Here is a 19,014-nt window from a genome sequence, read left to right on the forward strand (position 1 = left end):
ATCAGCTGTAGTAGAAACAAACGAACCGGGTCCTCACTCGTGTTTCTCTGAATCAGCTGCTAAAACATTTGGAGGTAACAACAGATGATTTCCATGTTGCAGGAACGCCCCCTCCCTCCCTGAGCCTCGGTCTCCAGCTCAGGAATTCAACTGAGACACAACAACAAGCTGCGACACGAGCTCGCAACACACACACACACACACACACACACACACACACAAACAAACACACACACACACACACACACACACACACACACACACCATAACCCCGAATACAGACACAGAGCTCGACTCACAAAAGTAAAAAGAACAACTTTAAATGTCATCTGACAAATATTCACAAGCAGCTTTTTTCTAAACTAAGATTTAGAAGAGAAATGAGAATCAAATCTAAGATTTAAAGCTCAATCCAGTAAAAAAAATCAATACTCAGATACTAATTAATACTAAAATGAGTATCGGATCAGATACTCATTTGCAACAGCATCGAGACAACAGTTCTGTCTTCACCTCCTCCAGTTGACACACAGCTTCATACAGCAGCACTGCAGACAAGCAGGCACACAGCCCCTCCCCCCACTAGCAGCTGAACACATGAACGCTAGTTAACGTTCACAACACGGAGCTGGTGTCTCCAGCATAAAGCTAAATTAACATGGCGAGTGCTGCTGCTGAAGGAACTTCGCAACCTGTTTTAGTTCAAAATGAAAAAAACAAAAGTACCGTTTGGAACTATTTTTGCAATATTATTTTATCTGGCCAACGACACACGTTAACGTTAGCCGTTTAACTCTTAGCAATTAGGAGATAGCCACATTAGCCATCTATTAAGTTATCATTAAGCTAGCGGCTAAGTGAGGGAGTAAAAGATGAGCCTCAGTTTTACATCTTTTCAAGTTAAACAAAATATGAATGATAGAGAATTTTTACTTAAAAAGACTTTAGTTGAGGCAGCTCTGTCTGATGAACTCCACATTCAACCACACCTGCACAAAGAGGTCTGTACAGGTGAGCTGTGATGTCACAGTACAGGCTTCACTGTTTGGCTCAGGGGCACTTCAGCAGGGAGGTGAGGGTCTGAACTGATTCTACAGCCAGTGCACAAACAATTAACACAAACAATGAGGCGCTGATGAGGTGACCTCCAAAATAAAATTCATCTGCAACAATCAGACGTCAAAGATTTTGTGGTTCAAGCTTCTCGAAGGTGGAAACAACTATTGATTAAGCTGTTTGTACTGTTACACCCAGTGTGACTCCTGTCGTGTACTGGGATTCACAGCCAGCTAAACTCTTTATGGACATCATGACCTCCAAGGAACAGGCAAGCAGTTGTGGTTGGACAGGTTTAATGCCAAAAATTGTGAAACTGAAACACAGAGTACAGAAACATAAATTAACAACCAAGATACATACATTGCAAAAAATAGCGGATCTAACATTTACAGATCTGCGGCGGAAAAGTCCGCGATCGGGTCTCGATCGTTATAATAAATACGTAGTGTCAAATTTAACCAAACACTTTGCACTCTAACAATGATGTGTAGAAATGTACTCACTTATATTGCCAGTACAAGGGCAAAACAAACAGCTGGACGACTGAGTATCTCTCGTTATGAAGCAGAAAATAAAAACTTCCAGGTACCTCACTTCCTGTAAATCACACAGGTAAATAAACGCACTGCGCCCTCTATAGGCGAAAAGGTGCTACTGCAACTGCAGGCACAAACAGTTCCAACACACTCCTCGCCTGGCATTATTTCAAAAATGCCACAATAACAAATTCACATAATCTCAGGAGATAAGAGAAGAATACACTCAGAAATAGGTCTGAAGAAGGTCTTTTTAGTCTTGTTGTGGGTAATCTTGACTTCCACCTTCCTGACAACTCCATCTTTACTTGGAAGAGCCTTCACTATGACTCCTGTTGGCCACTCATTTCTTTTCAGTTGCTTGTCCTTTAAAAGAACAATGTCTCCTTCCTTCATGTTTGGTCTTCTGAGCTGCCACCTTTGACGGCTCTGGAGCATGTTGAGGTATTCTTTCTGCCATCGAGCCCAGAAAGTGTCAGCAAGAACTTGAACCCTCTTCCACTGATGTTTAAACATGTCAGCTTTGGTGAAATCTCCAGGGGAAGGTGAGAGGGAGCCAAACCTCTGAGTGAGTAGAGTTGAAGGGGTTAAGATCAGAGGAGCTTCTGGGTCAGTGGAGACAGGCACTAAAGGCCTTGCATTAATAATAGCTGTAACTTCGGCCATCAGGGTTATCAGAACCTCATGAGTCAGCTTGGAATGGCTCACTTGTAAGAGCATTGAATCCAGGATACGCCGTGTAATTCTTATCATGCGCTCCCACGCACCACCCATGTGTGATGAGTGGGGCGGATTGAACACCCATGAACATCTCTGATTGAGGAGGTAGTCGTCTACACTCGTCTCACCAGGCTTTGGAGGATCCAGCTTTAGCTCCCTTGCTGCACCGACAAAGTTGGTGCCACAGTCTGACCTCAACTGCTTAGCAGTACCTCTGATCGCGAAGAATCTGCGAAGTGCATTGATGAAACTAGAAGAGCTCATAGTTTCAATGACTTCGATGTGAACAGCTCTCGTGGACATACAGGTAAACAAAACCGCCCATCTCTTACTGTTGGCTTGTCCTCCTTTAGTGCGGCGTGCAATGACCTCCCATGGTCCAAATACATCAAGGCCAACATAAGAAAATGGGGGGTCAGTCTGTAAGCGTTCGGCTGGCAAATCTGCCATGATTTGCTGCTCCTCTCTGCCTCGTAGCTTCCTGCAAGTCACACATCCATAGATAATGCTGCTAATACACCTCTTGGCTCCGACTATCCACAGGCCACTTGCTCTGACTGCTCCCTCAGTAAAGTGCCTTCCTTGATGCTTCACAGCCACATGATGATGACGGATGAGCAGTGTAGCAATGTGGTGTTTGCCTGGGATCAGAAGAGGGTTGGCTTCATGGCTTGACAACTTTGACTCTGCAAGGCGTCCTCCTACCCGCAGTAGGCCATTTTCATCAATGAGTGGATGAAGCTTGTAAAGAGAACTGCTGGAGGACAGATCTCGTTTTGACATGATGCATTTGATTTCTTCTGAATATACTTCATGCTGGACACATCTGATCACCGTGTGTTCTGCTTGACTTAAAGCTTCATCTGTGAGACTTGTCCTGCAGAGGTGCCAGCCTGCACAACTGGTGTCTTCTCTGGATTTGATGAAGCTGTGAGAGATGTGATGAAGGTGAGCTACTGCTTTGATGAGCGATGTCCACTTAGAAAAGCGCTCAAAGCGTGCTGAACCCAAATGACTTGTAGACACTGTGGTGGCAAGCACTGACACTTTAAAGTGAATTTCAACGTCTGACTCTGGGTTAATGAGTTCAAATGGACCCTTTTCAGGTGTTGTGCTCTCAGACTGCAAAAGAAACGCTGGACCACATACAGGTGCTGGCAAGCTTCCCTGCTGCTACAGACCTAGAGCCATGATCAGCTGGGTTGTGCTCTGTTGAAACATATCTCCACTGGTCTGGTAGAGAAGATTGCTTGATCCTCTGGACACGATTGTTTACATATACGTGAAATCTTCTCCGCTGATTGTTTATGTATCCTAACACCACTTTACTGTCGGTGTAGAATGTAGTTTTGTCAATTTCAATGTCAATTTCTTCTGTGAGGAGCTCTGATAGCTCCACAGCGAGCACCGCGGCGCAGAGCTCCAGTCTGGGGATGGTAGGCTCTGGTACTGGAGCCAGTTTGGCCTTACCCATGATGAAGCCAACTTCAGTGTGTCCATCTCCGTGTGTGACTTTCAGATAAGCTACTGCAGCTATAGCTCTGACTGAGGCATCAGAGAACATGCAAAGCTCAATACACTTAGCTTGTGAAATGGAAAAGGAGACATATGTGCGAGGGATATGCAGTCCCTGAAGATCCTGAAGCGACTCTTGCCAGCTTCTCCAGCCATCATACATGTCAGGGGGTAGGGGGGTATCCCACTCGAGGTCACTGTTGGAGAGCTGTCTGAGAAAAAGTCTTCCTTTGATAGTTACAGGGGCAAGGAAGCCTAGAGGATCAAACACGCTGTTTACAACTGAAAGCACCCCACGACGAGTGAAGGGCTTCTGGCTTTGTGGGACCTTGAAAGTGAATGTATCAGACATGATGTTCCAACTCACCCCCAAGCTGCGCTGGACAGGAGGCTCATCAGTAGAGAGGTCCAGATCTTTGATTTCCTTAGCTCTGTCTTCTGGGGAAAAGGCGTTAATCACCTCCACTCTGTTGGAGGTGATTTTGTGGAGACGCAGATTAGAGAGAGCGAGCATCTTTTGAGCTCTCTGCAGCACATCAACAGCCTCATCTTCAGTTGGAAAGGATTTCAGGGCATCATCAACGTAAAAGTCCTTTTCTATGAAGTGTCGTGCATCACTGCCGTATACCCTTTCTGCCTCTTTTGCTGCCATTCTCAGCCCAAAGATTGCCACAGCTGGAGAGGGACTATTTCCAAAGACATGGACTCTCATGCGGTAGTCTATCACATCCTTGCTGAGATCATTGTCTTCATACCAGAGAAAACGGAGGAAATCTCTGTGATCTTCATGAACAACAAAACAGTAAAACATGTGTTCTATGTCAGCTGTTATGGCAACCGGTTCCTTACGAAACCGGAGAAGCACGCCAAGAAGGGTGTTGTTCAAGTCAGGCCCCTTAAGCAGCACGTCGTTCAGGGACACTCCATCGAACTGTGCACTTGAGTCAAACACCACCCGTATCTTCCCAGGCTTCTGTGGGTGGTAGACGCCAAAGGTGGGCAGGTACCATCTCTCTTTATCCTTATCACAAGGTGGTGCAAGCTCTGCATGTTTGTTATCAATCATTTTCTGCATGAATTCGACAAAATGGGCTCTCATGTCTTCCTTCTTGTCAAGTGTGCGGCGAAGAGACATAAGCCGCTTGTAGGCATAGGGTCTGTTGTCTGGGAGCAGACGCCTGGGGCTCCTAAATGGTAATGGTGCAACCCAGCTGTTACTTTCATCTTTGAAGACTCCTTCCATCTTCTTTAGAAAGACTGTGTCTTCGACAGAAGGTGCGAGCTGGTTGTCGATAACAGTGTGGCAAAAGACAGTCTCTCCTAAATTTTCTGCAGTGGGCTTGGAGTATGGGTTTGGTAGTTGCTGTTGTTGAAGAGTCGTTTTTGTGTGACCGATCAGGCCGAAATTCTCTTTCACTCTGAAACGGTTGTCACACGGGGTGAGAAAGCTGGGGCGCCCATTGTCTAACACATGTGTTTTTAGAGCACTCACTTCGGTTGGCTTGTGAGCGCTGCCGAGGCACACATCGCCGATGATAACCCAGCCCAGGTCAAGCTTCTGTGCGTATGGGTCATTGTGTCTGCCATTCAACTGTTTTCTCACCTTGTGAGCTCTCAGAAGGTTCCGTCCAATGAGCAGGAGGATGTCAACATCTGGGTCGAGGGGCGGTATCTCAGCAGCGATTGACCTCAGATGGTGGTGGTGACGTGCAGCTTCAGGGGTAGGAATTTCTTCCCTGTTATTAGGGATGGCATTGCACTCTATGAGTACAGGGAGAGGAAAGTTCAATTTTCCATCTGCTGACTCCACTGTATAACCACAAGCTCTTCTACCTGCTGTTTCTGTTATGCCAGCACAGGTCTTCAGGGTGTATGGTTCTACTGTACCCTGGATGTTGAACATATCAAAATACTCAGTCTTTGCAAGGGACAGATTACTTTGATCATCTATGATTGCGTACATCTTCTTCATGTTATGCCGTTGACCTTCTGGAAAGACGTGTACCAGGCAAATCTTGGAGCAGGATTTCCCTGTGATTCCACTTCCACATACCTCTGTGCAGGTGGTCGTAACATCTGGGTTTGATGAGCTCACACTCTCCCCGCCATGCTCTTTAGAGGAAGAGAGGGGCTCAAGTGTCTGTGTTGGTGGGCCAGGGTGGAGAGCTGCCAGGTGCCTCTCACTGCCACACTCCACACACTTAATGGTGACATTACAATCTTTTGCCTGATGACTGGTGGATGCAAGGCAACGATAGCAGATGTTATTGTCTTTGATGAATTTCTTTCTGTCTTCAAAAAGCATTGTTCGGAAACCTCTGCATCTTTTCAGTGGGTGTGGTTTGTGATGTATAGGACATTGCCTGCTTAAATCTTCAGCTGCATTTTTAGCTACTGTGATTCCATCTGTAGACACGTCTGTCTTGTGCACTGTGACTGATGGCCTTGTGTTGTAATAACCCGGGAGCCTCTCTTTCTTGGAATTGACAGAGGAGAGATGAGTTGTGGAGAAGCTTGGGTCATTCCTGGCTCTGGCCTCTTTCCTCACAAACTCAGAAAAGAAAGAGAAAGGTGGGAAGGCTACGTTATAGTCTTCTTTGAACCTTGACCCAACTGCTGTCCATTTTTCCTGAAGGTGAAAGGGTAGCTTCTCCACAATTGGACCCACTCCCCTGGCTGTGTCGAAGTATCTTAAACCAGGTAAGAATCCATCTAGCTTTGCAACTTCCAGTTCACAGAGCAGGTCGGATAGCTCGCGGAGCTTGCGAGGTTCTTTGCTGGAGAGCTTAGGAAAGTTTTCTATCCTGGAAAACAGGGCTCTTTCTATTGCTTCTGATGAACCATAGCATTCCTCTAGTCTTGTCCAGATCATACTTAGACCAGCAGATGGGTGACGTATATTGACTGCTTTCATCCTTTTAGCATGTTCAGAGGACTCAGTGCCCAGCCACTTGATGAGCAGGTTTGTTTCTTCACTTGCAGTGAGTCCAAGATCTGCAATGGTACTCTGAAATGTGTTCTTCCAGCTCAAATAGCTTTCTGGTTGGTCATCGAACTTAGTCAGTCCTCCAGTCACGAGCTGACTCTTTGCTAAGAACCTTGCAAGGTCACTGGCTGCAATGTCAGTAGCTGTGTGGTTCGTGTTAAACTTATGCTGTGGCTGTGACACATTGTGGAGAAGACTTTCCTGAACTACATCTCTTTGCAGTGTTGGTTTCCTGTCATCTAGTGATGAGAAGTGGTGTCGATTTGGTTCTTGTTGGAAAGGTGTGAATGTTTTCGAAGTTCTCCCTTGTTTTTGCTGACAGGTGGTATCACCATACTGCTTAAAAACGTCTTTCTGACTTTGAGGAAGTTCAGTGTGATTGTGTTTATTTATATAATCAGTCACTTTCTGTTCTGGGGTTGCCTGGGTAGGCAAGAAGTCAAACTCACCACTTTGCTCTGCAGCGTCGAGCTGAGCAGCAGCAAACTCCATCACCTCTGCTTTGGCCATGGCGGCATCGGCCTCTTTCTGTAGCTCAAGTACATCAAGAGTTGCTTCTAAGCGAGCTTTTTCGACCTTGATGCTCATTTCTTTCTCTGCGTAGGCTAACCTGGCTTTGGCAGCCTGTGCTTCCGCTTGAGCCTTTGCTGCTGCCATACTTGCTCTGCTTGATGTGGCTGACCTTCTTGAAGCTCCTGCTGATGATCTGACAGTCAGCCTTCCTGAAGATTTTGAGGACGTTAAGGAGCGAGCAGAGAGTGATCTGGTCTCCTCAGAATCTTGACCACGAGCCCCTGTTGTCTCCATTATGCTTGGCTGAGAAGTGCTGGTGAAGGAGAGTGTGTGTCTGTCACTGGCTCTCTAGTCAGTGTCCAACAGTTTGTCGTCATCCCTCGTTGAGTGCTATAATTTCACTGTACTGTTACACCCAGTGTGACTCCTGTCGTGTACTGGGATTCACAGCCAGCTAAACTCTTTATGGACATCATGACCTCCAAGGAACAGGCAAGCAGTTGTGGTTGGACAGGTTTAATGCCAAAAATTGTGAAACTGAAACACAGAGTACAGAAACATAAATTAACAACCAAGATACATACATTGCAAAAAATAGCGGATCTAACATTTACAGATCTGCGGCGGAAAAGTCCGCGATCGGGTCTCGATCGTTATAATAAATACGTAGTGTCAAATTTAACCAAACACTTTGCACTCTAACAATGATGTGTAGAAATGTACTCACTTATATTGCCAGTACAAGGGCAAAACAAACAGCTGGACGACTGAGTATCTCTCGTTATGAAGCAGAAAATAAAAACTTCCAGGTACCTCACTTCCTGTAAATCACACAGGTAAATAAACGCACTGCGCCCTCTATAGGCGAAAAGGTGCTACTGCAACTGCAGGCACAAACAGTTCCAACACACTGTTGATCATTTTATCAGTTTCTGTTTTGACGATTTAATGAGAGAAAACAGAGAAAACCAGGAAATCGTCAGAGAAGCTCAAATCATAAAACACTCGAAAACTGACTTTAAAGATGAATCAATGATCAAAATGCTTTCTGATTAAACTTCTGTCCACTCACTAATCAATTAATTAACCACACACACACACACACACACACACACACACACACACACACACACACACAATAAAACCAGTTTTGCTCCCAGGACTCCCCAGAGAGCAGAGACATGTCTTCCAGTTTGTTGCTCCCATATTAGGGAAACCAGCTGAGAGGGAAAAACCACATCTGGACTGGAAGCACGTTCACTAAACACACCGGGAACTGTGGGAAAATTCACACCAGCCCACACACACACAAACACACACACACACAGTTACAAGTTACTGTTAACGATAGACTTTCTAACTGTGAGATCAGCCAATCAGAAAGCAGCGACTGCTCCTGTCATTCAGTTCAAACTGAGATCCAACAGTCAGGAGATCAAGGTTCCCAGAGGATGAACCCTAATGACCTCACCTCTTTACTAGACTTTATTAAATCTATTAAAATCTACTGGTCAGGTTTTCATGAACCTGTTCCTGCTCTCCAGAGGATGAACCTTCAGGATCTTTATGATCACATGATGTTTCCTCTGGCTCCATGCCAGACAGACTCACCTGTACTGTGTGCTGAATATACACTGTGGTGATGTAATGCACTATAACATAACATACTATAATACAATGTATTATAATATAATGTACTATAATACAATGTACTATAACATACTATAATATAAGATATAACATACTATAATATAATGTCTCATAATATAACAATATAATATATAACACACTGCACATTTGTGTAAGTGCATATGGAGCTGAAGTTTAATGATTCATATATGATCAGACATTAAAGACATTCAGTCTTGTCTTAGACTCAGTGTTTTATATTTACACTGCACAACCAAGCAGAGGAGATACAGTGCCTTGCTCACAGGCACGTCTGACATTCACACCTCTGGTAACAGGTGAGTTTAACCCACACAGTTAACTTCTTCAGAACCACTCACATGACACACATGTGCTGCAAGTGTTCTCACTCATGAACACGTCAGATATTGAAATCAATTAAATAAAAGATATAACTAAAAGAAAACGGTGAATCGTGAGAAGAAAAAAAAAGATGAAACTGATCTGAAACTGATTTGATGATTATCAAATTATTTGCTAATCAATTTTCTGTCAATTGTTGCACCTCTAAAACAAAGAAAAAACTCCCTTTGTTAAGCTGTTTGTAAGTTTCTTTTCTGCTGCTGGAAAAGCATTCTGGGAACTGTAGGAAATCACTGACCACAGCCTCTAATACTCCGAGGCCAACTTTCTGCCTCCGGTCTTTGAGTGATTTGTTTTTTAGAGTCCAGCTGTTCTCACAGTCCAGCTGTTGTCATCAACATCTTTGTGTTTCTGTTGTCATGGTGACTGCAGGAGGATAAAACAGTGTTTTTATACTGGCTGCATCAGACAGAGGGGGTGTCAGATCATGGGATACAGCAGGCCGACCGCAGGCAAACACCCTCCACATGACACACCAGCTCTGCTGTGATTCAACGCACTACACATACTACATGCCACACACACACACACACACACACACACACACACACACACACACACACACACACACACACACACACACACACAGGCCTGTTTCCAGACGTCTGAATCGCCGCCCACATCTGCACGTCTGTCAGTGATCAGAGTGATTGAGGTCTGCTGTTGTGGTGAAACTGCCGAGCCAATCAAAGCCCTTTAAGAAGCAGTGACATCAGTGTTTCCTGTACATTCAGCCACAATATCACCAGTGTCCACCGCAGCTCCTTATATACAGTATTATTCAATAAGTCAGAAGGTCTCCAGACTTCTCTCCCTGCTTTTTCTCTGTCAGTCTCTTTCTGGTTTCTGTTTGTCTTCAGCTGCTTATCTAACCTGAACAAATTTACATTTCTGGTGTATTTTCTCTGTTTGTTTTTTTTATTATCATTTTCAGTCTCATGACCTGAAGCGTGATCTCAACCTAAACTAAACAAGATACTTTCACAAAACTGGACACAGATCGTTCACATCCACAGCAGCTGTAAATATCTGAAATAATCCACAAGACACACACACACACACACACACACACACACACACACGAAGGAGGAAAGTGTTGAGTCACATCTCTCTCACTGTTCAATTAAACTGCAGGTAAACTTTAAAAAGCACTCAGAGAGCACAGACCTCCACCAGAGTCCAACAACACACCAGACTCCAGAGAAAACTAGAATCACGTCCTTGTGGCCGTATCCCTCCGCCACTCAGACTAGATTCAGGTTACATCTCTGTTTATCCACAGTCATATTGTTTCGTATTGTCATAATTGCTGTGAGAAGGGAATGAGTAATGGCTAAAAAAGTGTTTTCTGAGGTCACCATGGCCTTGACCTCAGAAACCCCTAAATTCTATTTTAATAAAACTTTTTCTTGAGTCCAGGTGAACGTTATTACCAAATTTGAAGACATTTCCTGAAGGGGTTATGGAGATATCTCATTCACAAGGTAAAAACCGCATTTTGTAGGGTCATCATGACCTTGACCTTTGACCCCCAAAATATAATCAGTTCATCCTTGAGTCCTAGTGAATGTTTGTGCCAAATTTTAAGAAGTTCCATCAAAGTGTTTCAGAGATGTTGTGTCCAAGAGGATGGGATGGACAGATGGACAAACTGAAAACAATATGGCCGCCAGCTCTGACCATCGCCAGTGTGGAGGAATAAAAGCTGTATATTCAGAGGAAATGATCCGGATCTGCCCTAAAATGTACTGGGTTCTTCGCTGGACCAAGTCCCGTCCCTCCACCAAGTTCTGTTCTGATAAACACCGTAAGGCAGCAGGCTGAACGGGGGTCAGCCAGGTGTTTGTCCTCTGCTACAGGAGAGGCTGTGGGTTCATCCTCTGAGGATCAGAAACAGGATCAGAAAACTTCATGATAATCTAGGTTTTTATATTTCTTAAGCACAACTGGAAGATTTAACCTGAAATTCTGGGGATCAGAAAAACCTCAGAGAGCGAGAAGCAACAGAAACAGACGAGACGAGCTGAGAAAGCTGAAGGCAGCCATGACATATTCACAAATAGCTGAACTAACATGAAGCTGACACTGTTTCAGGATTCAGTGATGTTCGGACACTAAACAAACACACATCAGACATGAAATAAAATCCAGCTCGTCCCGTTTGACGACAGATTTTCGAATTTAAAGGTTTGTCAGACAAAACGCTGAAGTTTAGAAAAACTTTAAGGAAGAATTTTACATCTGGTAAGTTAATTACCTTTAGTTTCATGGTGAGGTGAACGGTAGAAACACAGCGTTCATCACATAGAGTTTATATGATACATGTTAGATCATCCGCTGCTGCATGACATCACAATGTGACGGAGGTTGAGGGCTGCAAGACCCTGAGAGGCCTCATGTCATCTGTATCCTCCAGATGTTCAGCACAGGAACATCACAGTGTTAATGATCCAACATGGTCGACCTTCAGTTTCTGATCCGTACACAAATAAACAAAACAACAACAATAAAAAAATCCTCTTCACATCATCTCCTCAGTACAGTTTCTGTCTGAGTCCCCACAGACTGAGTTTCCATCCTGACAGGATCCAGTGGAAAAGCCCCCCCCACAGAGCAGCAGGCCCCCGGAGGAAGAGTCTGCTGACGTCAACACGAGTCACCGGAGACGCCTCGACAACACTAACCTCTACACACTGCAACTGTGTGTGTGCAGCAGCAATGAGCACGTGGCTCGTTGTTTTAGTCTCTATAATTACTGTTCCTGCAGCCTGGATGCCATCTGTCAATCAAACACTCTGGGCAGGTCCAAACAGCTGATGTATCAGTGAGTGTTTGACATGATGTTCACAGGGTGGAGTCTAATGATTTCTGTGACTTCCTCATCTTCGCCCTACTGCCGCAATCATGGCCAAAACTCCACTGGTGGACTAGAGAGGAGCCAATCAGAAGGCTGGAAACACCTGTGTCCAGTTTATTAACCTTCCTGTTACAAGCTTGCTCCTCTAATCTCTAACCTTTAGGCCACACTGCCTCCATCACCAACAGGACTGGTGTACAACTTTGCTGTCTGAGTCCTCCTATATTCAGGCCAATGTGGTGCATCCTCATAACGACCACTGTCCGACTGCAGCACCATCCACCATGACTGACCTCTGACCTCTGACCTGCCACTAACCCTGCGAGGGTTGAGGGTTGTGTTCCCCTCAGGACCAGAGTCTGAACGTGTTTGACCTGCTGCTGCGGCTCTGGATCAAACAGCCTAATAAATGTTGTGTTATTGTGGAGCTGCCACTTCCGGCTCCATCTGCACCGAACAATGAGCTGCTCCATCAGAGCGCCGCAGCCACAGAGGCGGCCTCAGCTCCACGCCACTCACATTGTTCACAGCTCAGAGAGAGTGAAAAGTTTCACCTCAGGTTCCATGGAGCATCCGCAGACAGGAAGCAGCAGATTAAAGGTAAGAACACACACACACACACACACACACACACACACACACACACACACACACACACACACACACACACACACACACACACACACACACACACACACACAAACACAAACACAAACACACACAAACACACACACACACACACACACACACACACACACACACACACACACACACACACACACACAAACACACACACACATCTGCTAGTGATAAAACTGCAGACCAGCAACAGCACCAACAAACAAGAAGCAGGAGGACGGAGACACAAACACTAGACTCCAACAAGTTGGTTCAAAAGCCAAAAAGTCATCAAAGTGAAAGTCTCTTGTTTTTCATGTCGTCTCACTCTCTAATGTTCTTTAAATGAATCAGTGTTCAGTCTTTAACAGGGTGAATGTGAGAAGCTGCACCAAACACTGTGTTCCTGTCTCACCTCCACTGTCTGTCAGAGGAGCAACTCTGTCTCAGCAGCCATCAACAACCAGTGTTTTCATCCTGTCAAAGATCATGTAATTTAACTTAAATAAACACAACCGTAACATAACTAAAATAAAGTACTAACTAAACTGAAGTAAACTAATAACTAAACTGAGCTAGTAAATTAACTTAACTACTAACCCTAACTGAATTAAACTACTAATTAAAGTACTAACTAAACTAGTAACTAAACTATCAACTAAACTATTTCCTAACTACTAACCCTAACTGAAGTAAACTACTAGCTAAAGTACTAACTTAACTAGTAACTAAACTAACAACTAAACTATTTACTAAACCAGTAACCCTAACTGAGGTAAACTACTAACTAAAGTACTACCTAAACTGAGCTAGTAACTAAATTAAACTACCAACCAAACTACTAGCTAAACTAAAGTACTAACTAAAATGAAGTAAACTACTAACTAAGGTACTAACTAAACTGAGCTAGTAGCTGAATTAAACTACCAACCAAACTAAACTACTAATTAAACTAGTAACTAAACTATTTACTAAACTACTAACTAAAGTACTAACTGAACTGAGCTAGTAACTAAATTAAACTACCAACCAAACTAAAGTACTAACTAAACTACTAACTAAACTGAGCTAGTAACTAAATTAAACTACCAACCAAACTAAACTACTAACTAAAGTACCAACTAAACTAGTAACTAAACTAACAACTAAACTATTTACTAAAGTACTAACTAAACTGACATAAACTACTAACTAAAGTACTAACTAAACTAGTAACTAAACCATTTGCTAAACTACTTACCCTAACTGAGGTAAACTACTAACTAAAGTACTAACTGAACTGAGCTAGTACCTAAATTAAACTACCAACCAAACTAAAGTACTAACTAAACTACTAACTAAATTGAGTTAGTAACTAAATTAAACTACCAACCGAATTAAACTACTAACTAAAGTACTTACTAAACTAGTAACTAAACTAACAACTAAACTATTTACTAAAGTACTAACTAAACTGACGTAAACTACTAACTAAAGTACTAACTAAACTAGTAACTAAACTAACAACTAAACTATTTACTAAACTATTAACCCTAACTGAGGTACCCTAACTACTAACTAAAGTACTAACTAAACTAACCTAGTAAATACACTAAACTAGTAACTAAACTAACTTTCTACAGTCTACAGGAGATCTGAAATTGCTTTGGAGTAAATCAGGTTCATCTGATTCTGACTGACAAATCCATGAAGTTTTATCTGAATCAGAACAGTTTATAAACTCTGAGACTCTATTATCACCATGGCAACAGTTACTTCATCCTGTGTTTTGATAATTATAAGATAAAAAACTCTGTTTAAGTTACAGAGTCATGTGTCAGTTTGCACCTGCATGTGTCTGATGTGACCCCTCTGTGTGATCAGCGACCACACAGCAGCTGATTTATAACAGCAAACACACTGTAAGGATAAATATCCATCTGGGTTCATTGTGTTGATGGAACCTGCAACAAGACGATTTTCAACTAAAACTAAAAAAAAAAAAAAAAAACATTGATAAACTGTGGAACATTTTATTGTTGAAATAAAAACTAAAACTTTTATTCAACCAGCTGCAGAAACTAAGTCAAACTCAGGTTTTGCCTCCACACACCTGATCAGTCCACACCCATGTCTCTTCACCTCCTTTGTGTCTCTGCTTTCCTTTCATTCATGAAATCCGTTACAGACATTTTATGGCAAGTTTACAGGTTTTCCTCTCATCTGCATGAGCGCCAACGTCACGTTTCTGGTCCGACCAGTAACATTTAGTGACATTTCTGTCAAGCTTCAACACGACTCACACGGTCTCACTCACAGAGAGATTATACAGCTGTGATGTTTCTGAGCCGCTCTGCCAAAGATCGACTGTAAATGAAGGAAGATTCAAATGTGTTTTAGGACTCATGGAATAATGTGAGTGGCTGCTGTCACACTCTATAACGTTTAATTCTATAAATTATTTCATAAATTTTATAATAATAATAATATATTATTATATAAAATCATACATTTATTGAGTGAAAGGAGCTCTTGAACAAAAATCATCATTATGACTGATCCAGCTTAGACTTGTTGATAAGTTCAGTTAATTAATCCTCTCAGTTCGACTGATCCCGTCACTGTTAATACACCTGGAAGTACGACAACAGATCCCATCAACAACCAGCCAGTCAGAGACTCCCCGCCACGCCTGAACAGCTGTTACAGAACACGTATGGAACAGAGATGCATGTTTGTATATGGAGACCAAGATTTTACAGTTAAAATTAATTTTCCTTCCGTCTCACCGACATGAACCTGCAGAGCTCACAGGTTCGACACAGCAAAGCGCTTAACTCACGTTTCCGATAAAGTTGTTCATAGTTTTGAAAATCATGTCTCCATGCTAACAGCAGTGCACCATCCAGCAGGATGGCAAGTTGAGGAAATTAAACTTCAGCAGGTTGAGAGTGTTAATTAACTAATGTTCACCCACATGAGCTCCAGAGGTCAGAGGTCAGCTACAGAAGAGCATCATCAGAACAAGAAGCAGCCTCTTCCTGCTGACTAACACCCTGGTATCCTCCACTACAATGTGAATCACCAATCATCTCCACGTGCTCAGCCGGCAGTCTTGAGAGCTTGTGAGTTTTTAATTGCTGCCTTGCTCAGTGACACTTCAACAAGCTGATAATAAAGTGGCTAAAGCCCAAGTTTCCTGGTTAAACACCAGTTTTTCCTTCCACTTCCACACAAGATACAAGTGATGGTGTCCACACCAAACTCTGTTCATTAAACCGTTAGTTATCGGCGAAACTATTTATCGGCGAAACTATTTACCACAAACAAAAAGTGAAGACAGTTGCTCTGAATCATTAAAACACTCTCATGTTGTGCATATATACAACAGCTCTGTCACACTGTAATTACATTTAAATAAGATTTTCACTTTGATTACAGGAGGAACTTCTCGGCCAAACGTGCAGCAGGATGTAAACGGACTGACAGTGATGAGTCAAGAAAGAAGCTGACATTTTGTCACAATGAGCCCAGCTGGGTGGATGTGATCTGCGCCGAATGTAAGGACGGTTCGACACAAGTCAAATCCATCTTTTACAACATTTTATAACGTTCACTGACTCGGCGGCAAGTCTCAGAACCAAGAATCACAGAGTTTTCTAATGCGGGACAGAGAGAGAGAGACAGAGAAACGGCACGCATCATTACTTCACTTCCTGGCACAAGCGTGGTCTCTTAAAAACAAAAGCAGTCATGTTGGCAGCCGTTGTTTCCGCGCTTGTTGACAGCTTCTCCGTTAACAGACATTTGAAACACTCACGCGGAGCTTTCTGTGACAGCAGACACCATCTTAGGGAAAAAAGCCTCCGGTTTCTTCCCGGTGCTGTTTCTGAGATAATTCACAGAGGGGTCGCTAGCTGCCGGCTAACAGGTACACTGGAGAGCGAAGTGGGAACTTACAGATGTGAGGAGAGGTCTCATCTGTTCGCTCTGGTCCTCCGCCATTTTCCAGCAAACGTTGTGAAAACTCCTCTTTCTGTCCGCGGGGAGCTGATAATTCATCCAAGTTGAGCCAACCGCCACCGGCCCCCCTTCTTCTTCTTCTTCTTCTTCTTAAACCAGCTTCACTCCGCCACTTCTTTACAACTGCCTGGAATATATTAACTCCAGCTGTAAATCCCGCCTCCTTTTGATTGACAGTGCAGTCCTCCGTTGACGAGGCGGCCGTTGTTTCGCTTCCACCAATAATCGAGCGGGAAAGTGGAGTAGGCGGGGTTATGACGGTAACAAAGCATGGGAGCTCTCATTCACTTCAGTGTGTTAGTTAAATTACCACAACAAACTTTCCCATAATAGCAGATCATATATCACTGATCTCACCATAGACATTGTATGGTTTGAATATATGTACATTATGAATAACATTTTATATGATTTTTTTTGTCTTTATAAATTAATTAAGAATAATTACAGAGATGCAGGTTCTTCAGTATCAGTCTGACTGGATGGTACGGAGACCCAGAGAGGACTTGATTTGAATGTTTATCATGTTCGTAATGTTTGTAAAATATCTGTCACCTGGAAAATCATGATTTCTTGCCATAAATTAAGATTTGATTTAAACATAATGCTGCAGATAACTGATAATAAATTAACTTTCATTATGTGTTCCTGTTTGTTAGTTACAATTATAAAAACATTAAAAAAAATCTTTTTCCAGCTTTATTGTCTGATGTTTGCAGGTTACGAGAGCTGAGGATATCACTGTGTGTTTCACGTCATTGTTTTTGCTGTTGGATGTTTAGTTGCAGAGATTCTCCACCTGTTGAATGTTGTTTCATTTAGGGATGAAGCTCTACCTGCAACCTGACCTGTATTTACCTACAGCAGCTGTGTGACTATGTTAATGATGTTTGTAGAAGGTGTCACACGTCCATAGTGCACATATGAGTCTTTTTAATAGGACTTCACACTGGTGAGAGTTCTCAGTAAATACCTGCATTCAACTAACAGTATCAGACCCTAGTATGTTCTACGGGTCAAGACGTCTGCAGGACGGTAAACATTACTGTTAGTTCTTGAATAAACAGTGAGTGATCTTCGTCATCATTATCATCAGAGGAGGAGGAGGAGCTGCAGATGGGTTATCTTTTTACTTGGCTTTTTCAAAAACCAGAGGTCACTCTGAAGGCAGCATGAGTGACTTGAATTTGATTAGACAGTGGAGTCGACGAGCAGCGGAGCAGCTGTGAGGTTTCACTGTGTGTGAAGGGAGGCCTGCAGAGATAACATGACCCGGACCCAGAGCTGGGTGGAGAACTAGACTCCTGTGGTACTACGCAACATTAACAGGCATTGGGAGAAACAGAGGAAATGACACAGTGAAGGACATGTGGACGACAACCACACCTGGATAAACACAAAGCACAACAAACACGGACATTGAATAACGTATTGATATGTCTGTGAAAATAAGACTACCAAGCAGGGAAGTCATTTTTCCCAGTCTGTAAGACAGCCCATGAATGCACCAGTCCCCCTTGGTCTGTGGGAAAGATTATGATGAAGTTCATCTGACGGTGAAAAACAAAATAATGATTGTTCAAATCTGTGTAAATCAAGCTAGAATCAGCGGTGACAGGGTCCCTCAGTGAAGCGGCCTTTTGAACAGCTTATCTGTGATTAGCAGATTCATGTTTGTGTTGTGTTTCCCTCCTGCGGCTCCTGTAATCCTGACAGATTATTTCATTACACTCAAGTCATTGTTGTTCCCACAAAGCAGCAGGAGGCTCTGGACGCCCTCAGTGTCTGAGTCAAACTGTTTCTTCAGGAAAATAATGGTGCAGTGTTATATAGAGCTATATATAAAACTAATACCTTCAATATTTCATACCTCTAATATCCACTCTTTATGTTTTGACTTTGGATTGTGTAATAAAATCTTTTTGATCACAGTTTCATTTTGCTTTGATGTTTTTCTTCTCAGTCACCGTTCTGTATGGAAGACCATTACTGCCACTGCAAAAACTTCACCAACATTTTTTTTTTGTTGCTCACCAGTATGACATATATGACCTCATAATTACGGGTAATATTACTATAACCACAGATACAAATATTTATGTACGAGTGTCATATTATGGTTTGGCGTTGTGTAACAAATAAACAATTCTATAATT

The 19,014-nt window shown here is 42.9% G+C and overlaps 2 protein-coding genes and 1 long non-coding RNA gene across 9 annotated transcripts in view; all 3 read right to left on the reverse strand.

Moving 5' to 3' along the window:
• Positions 1 to 17,060, reverse strand: part of LOC130172152 (sodium bicarbonate cotransporter 3-like) — a 44,757-nt gene extending 27,697 nt beyond the window's left edge. Inside the window, exon 1 of one of the 7 annotated variants that reach the window (XM_056380605.1) lies at positions 16,796 to 17,060. In XM_056380605.1, coding sequence (XP_056236580.1) covers positions 16,796 to 16,897 — 102 coding nt within the window. In that variant the 5' untranslated portion in view covers positions 16,898 to 17,060. The remainder of the gene's footprint in view (positions 1 to 16,795) is intronic. The other 6 variants (XM_056380607.1, XM_056380609.1, XM_056380612.1 and 3 more) reach the window with 6 other exon arrangements.
• On the reverse strand, positions 1,336 to 3,278 carry LOC130172153 (uncharacterized). The gene is made up of 2 exons (XM_056380617.1): positions 1,563 to 3,278; positions 1,336 to 1,372 (listed from the first exon to the last, which is right to left on the reverse strand). The coding sequence occupies exon 1, from the start codon at positions 3,096 to 3,098 to the stop codon at positions 1,788 to 1,790; it is 1,311 nt and encodes a 436-aa protein (XP_056236592.1). The 5' UTR covers positions 3,099 to 3,278; the 3' UTR covers positions 1,336 to 1,372; positions 1,563 to 1,787.
• On the reverse strand, positions 7,830 to 8,224 carry LOC130172155 (uncharacterized). Its single transcript, XR_008828232.1, has 2 exons — positions 8,057 to 8,224; positions 7,830 to 7,866 (listed from the first exon to the last, which is right to left on the reverse strand). It is a non-coding gene; the product is annotated as an uncharacterized LOC130172155 (long non-coding RNA).
• Positions 17,061 to 19,014: the final 1,954 nt, after the last annotated feature.

This window comes from Seriola aureovittata, chromosome 7, assembly GCF_021018895.1.
Source record: "Seriola aureovittata isolate HTS-2021-v1 ecotype China chromosome 7, ASM2101889v1, whole genome shotgun sequence".
Taxonomy (NCBI): domain Eukaryota; kingdom Metazoa; phylum Chordata; class Actinopteri; order Carangiformes; family Carangidae; genus Seriola; species Seriola aureovittata.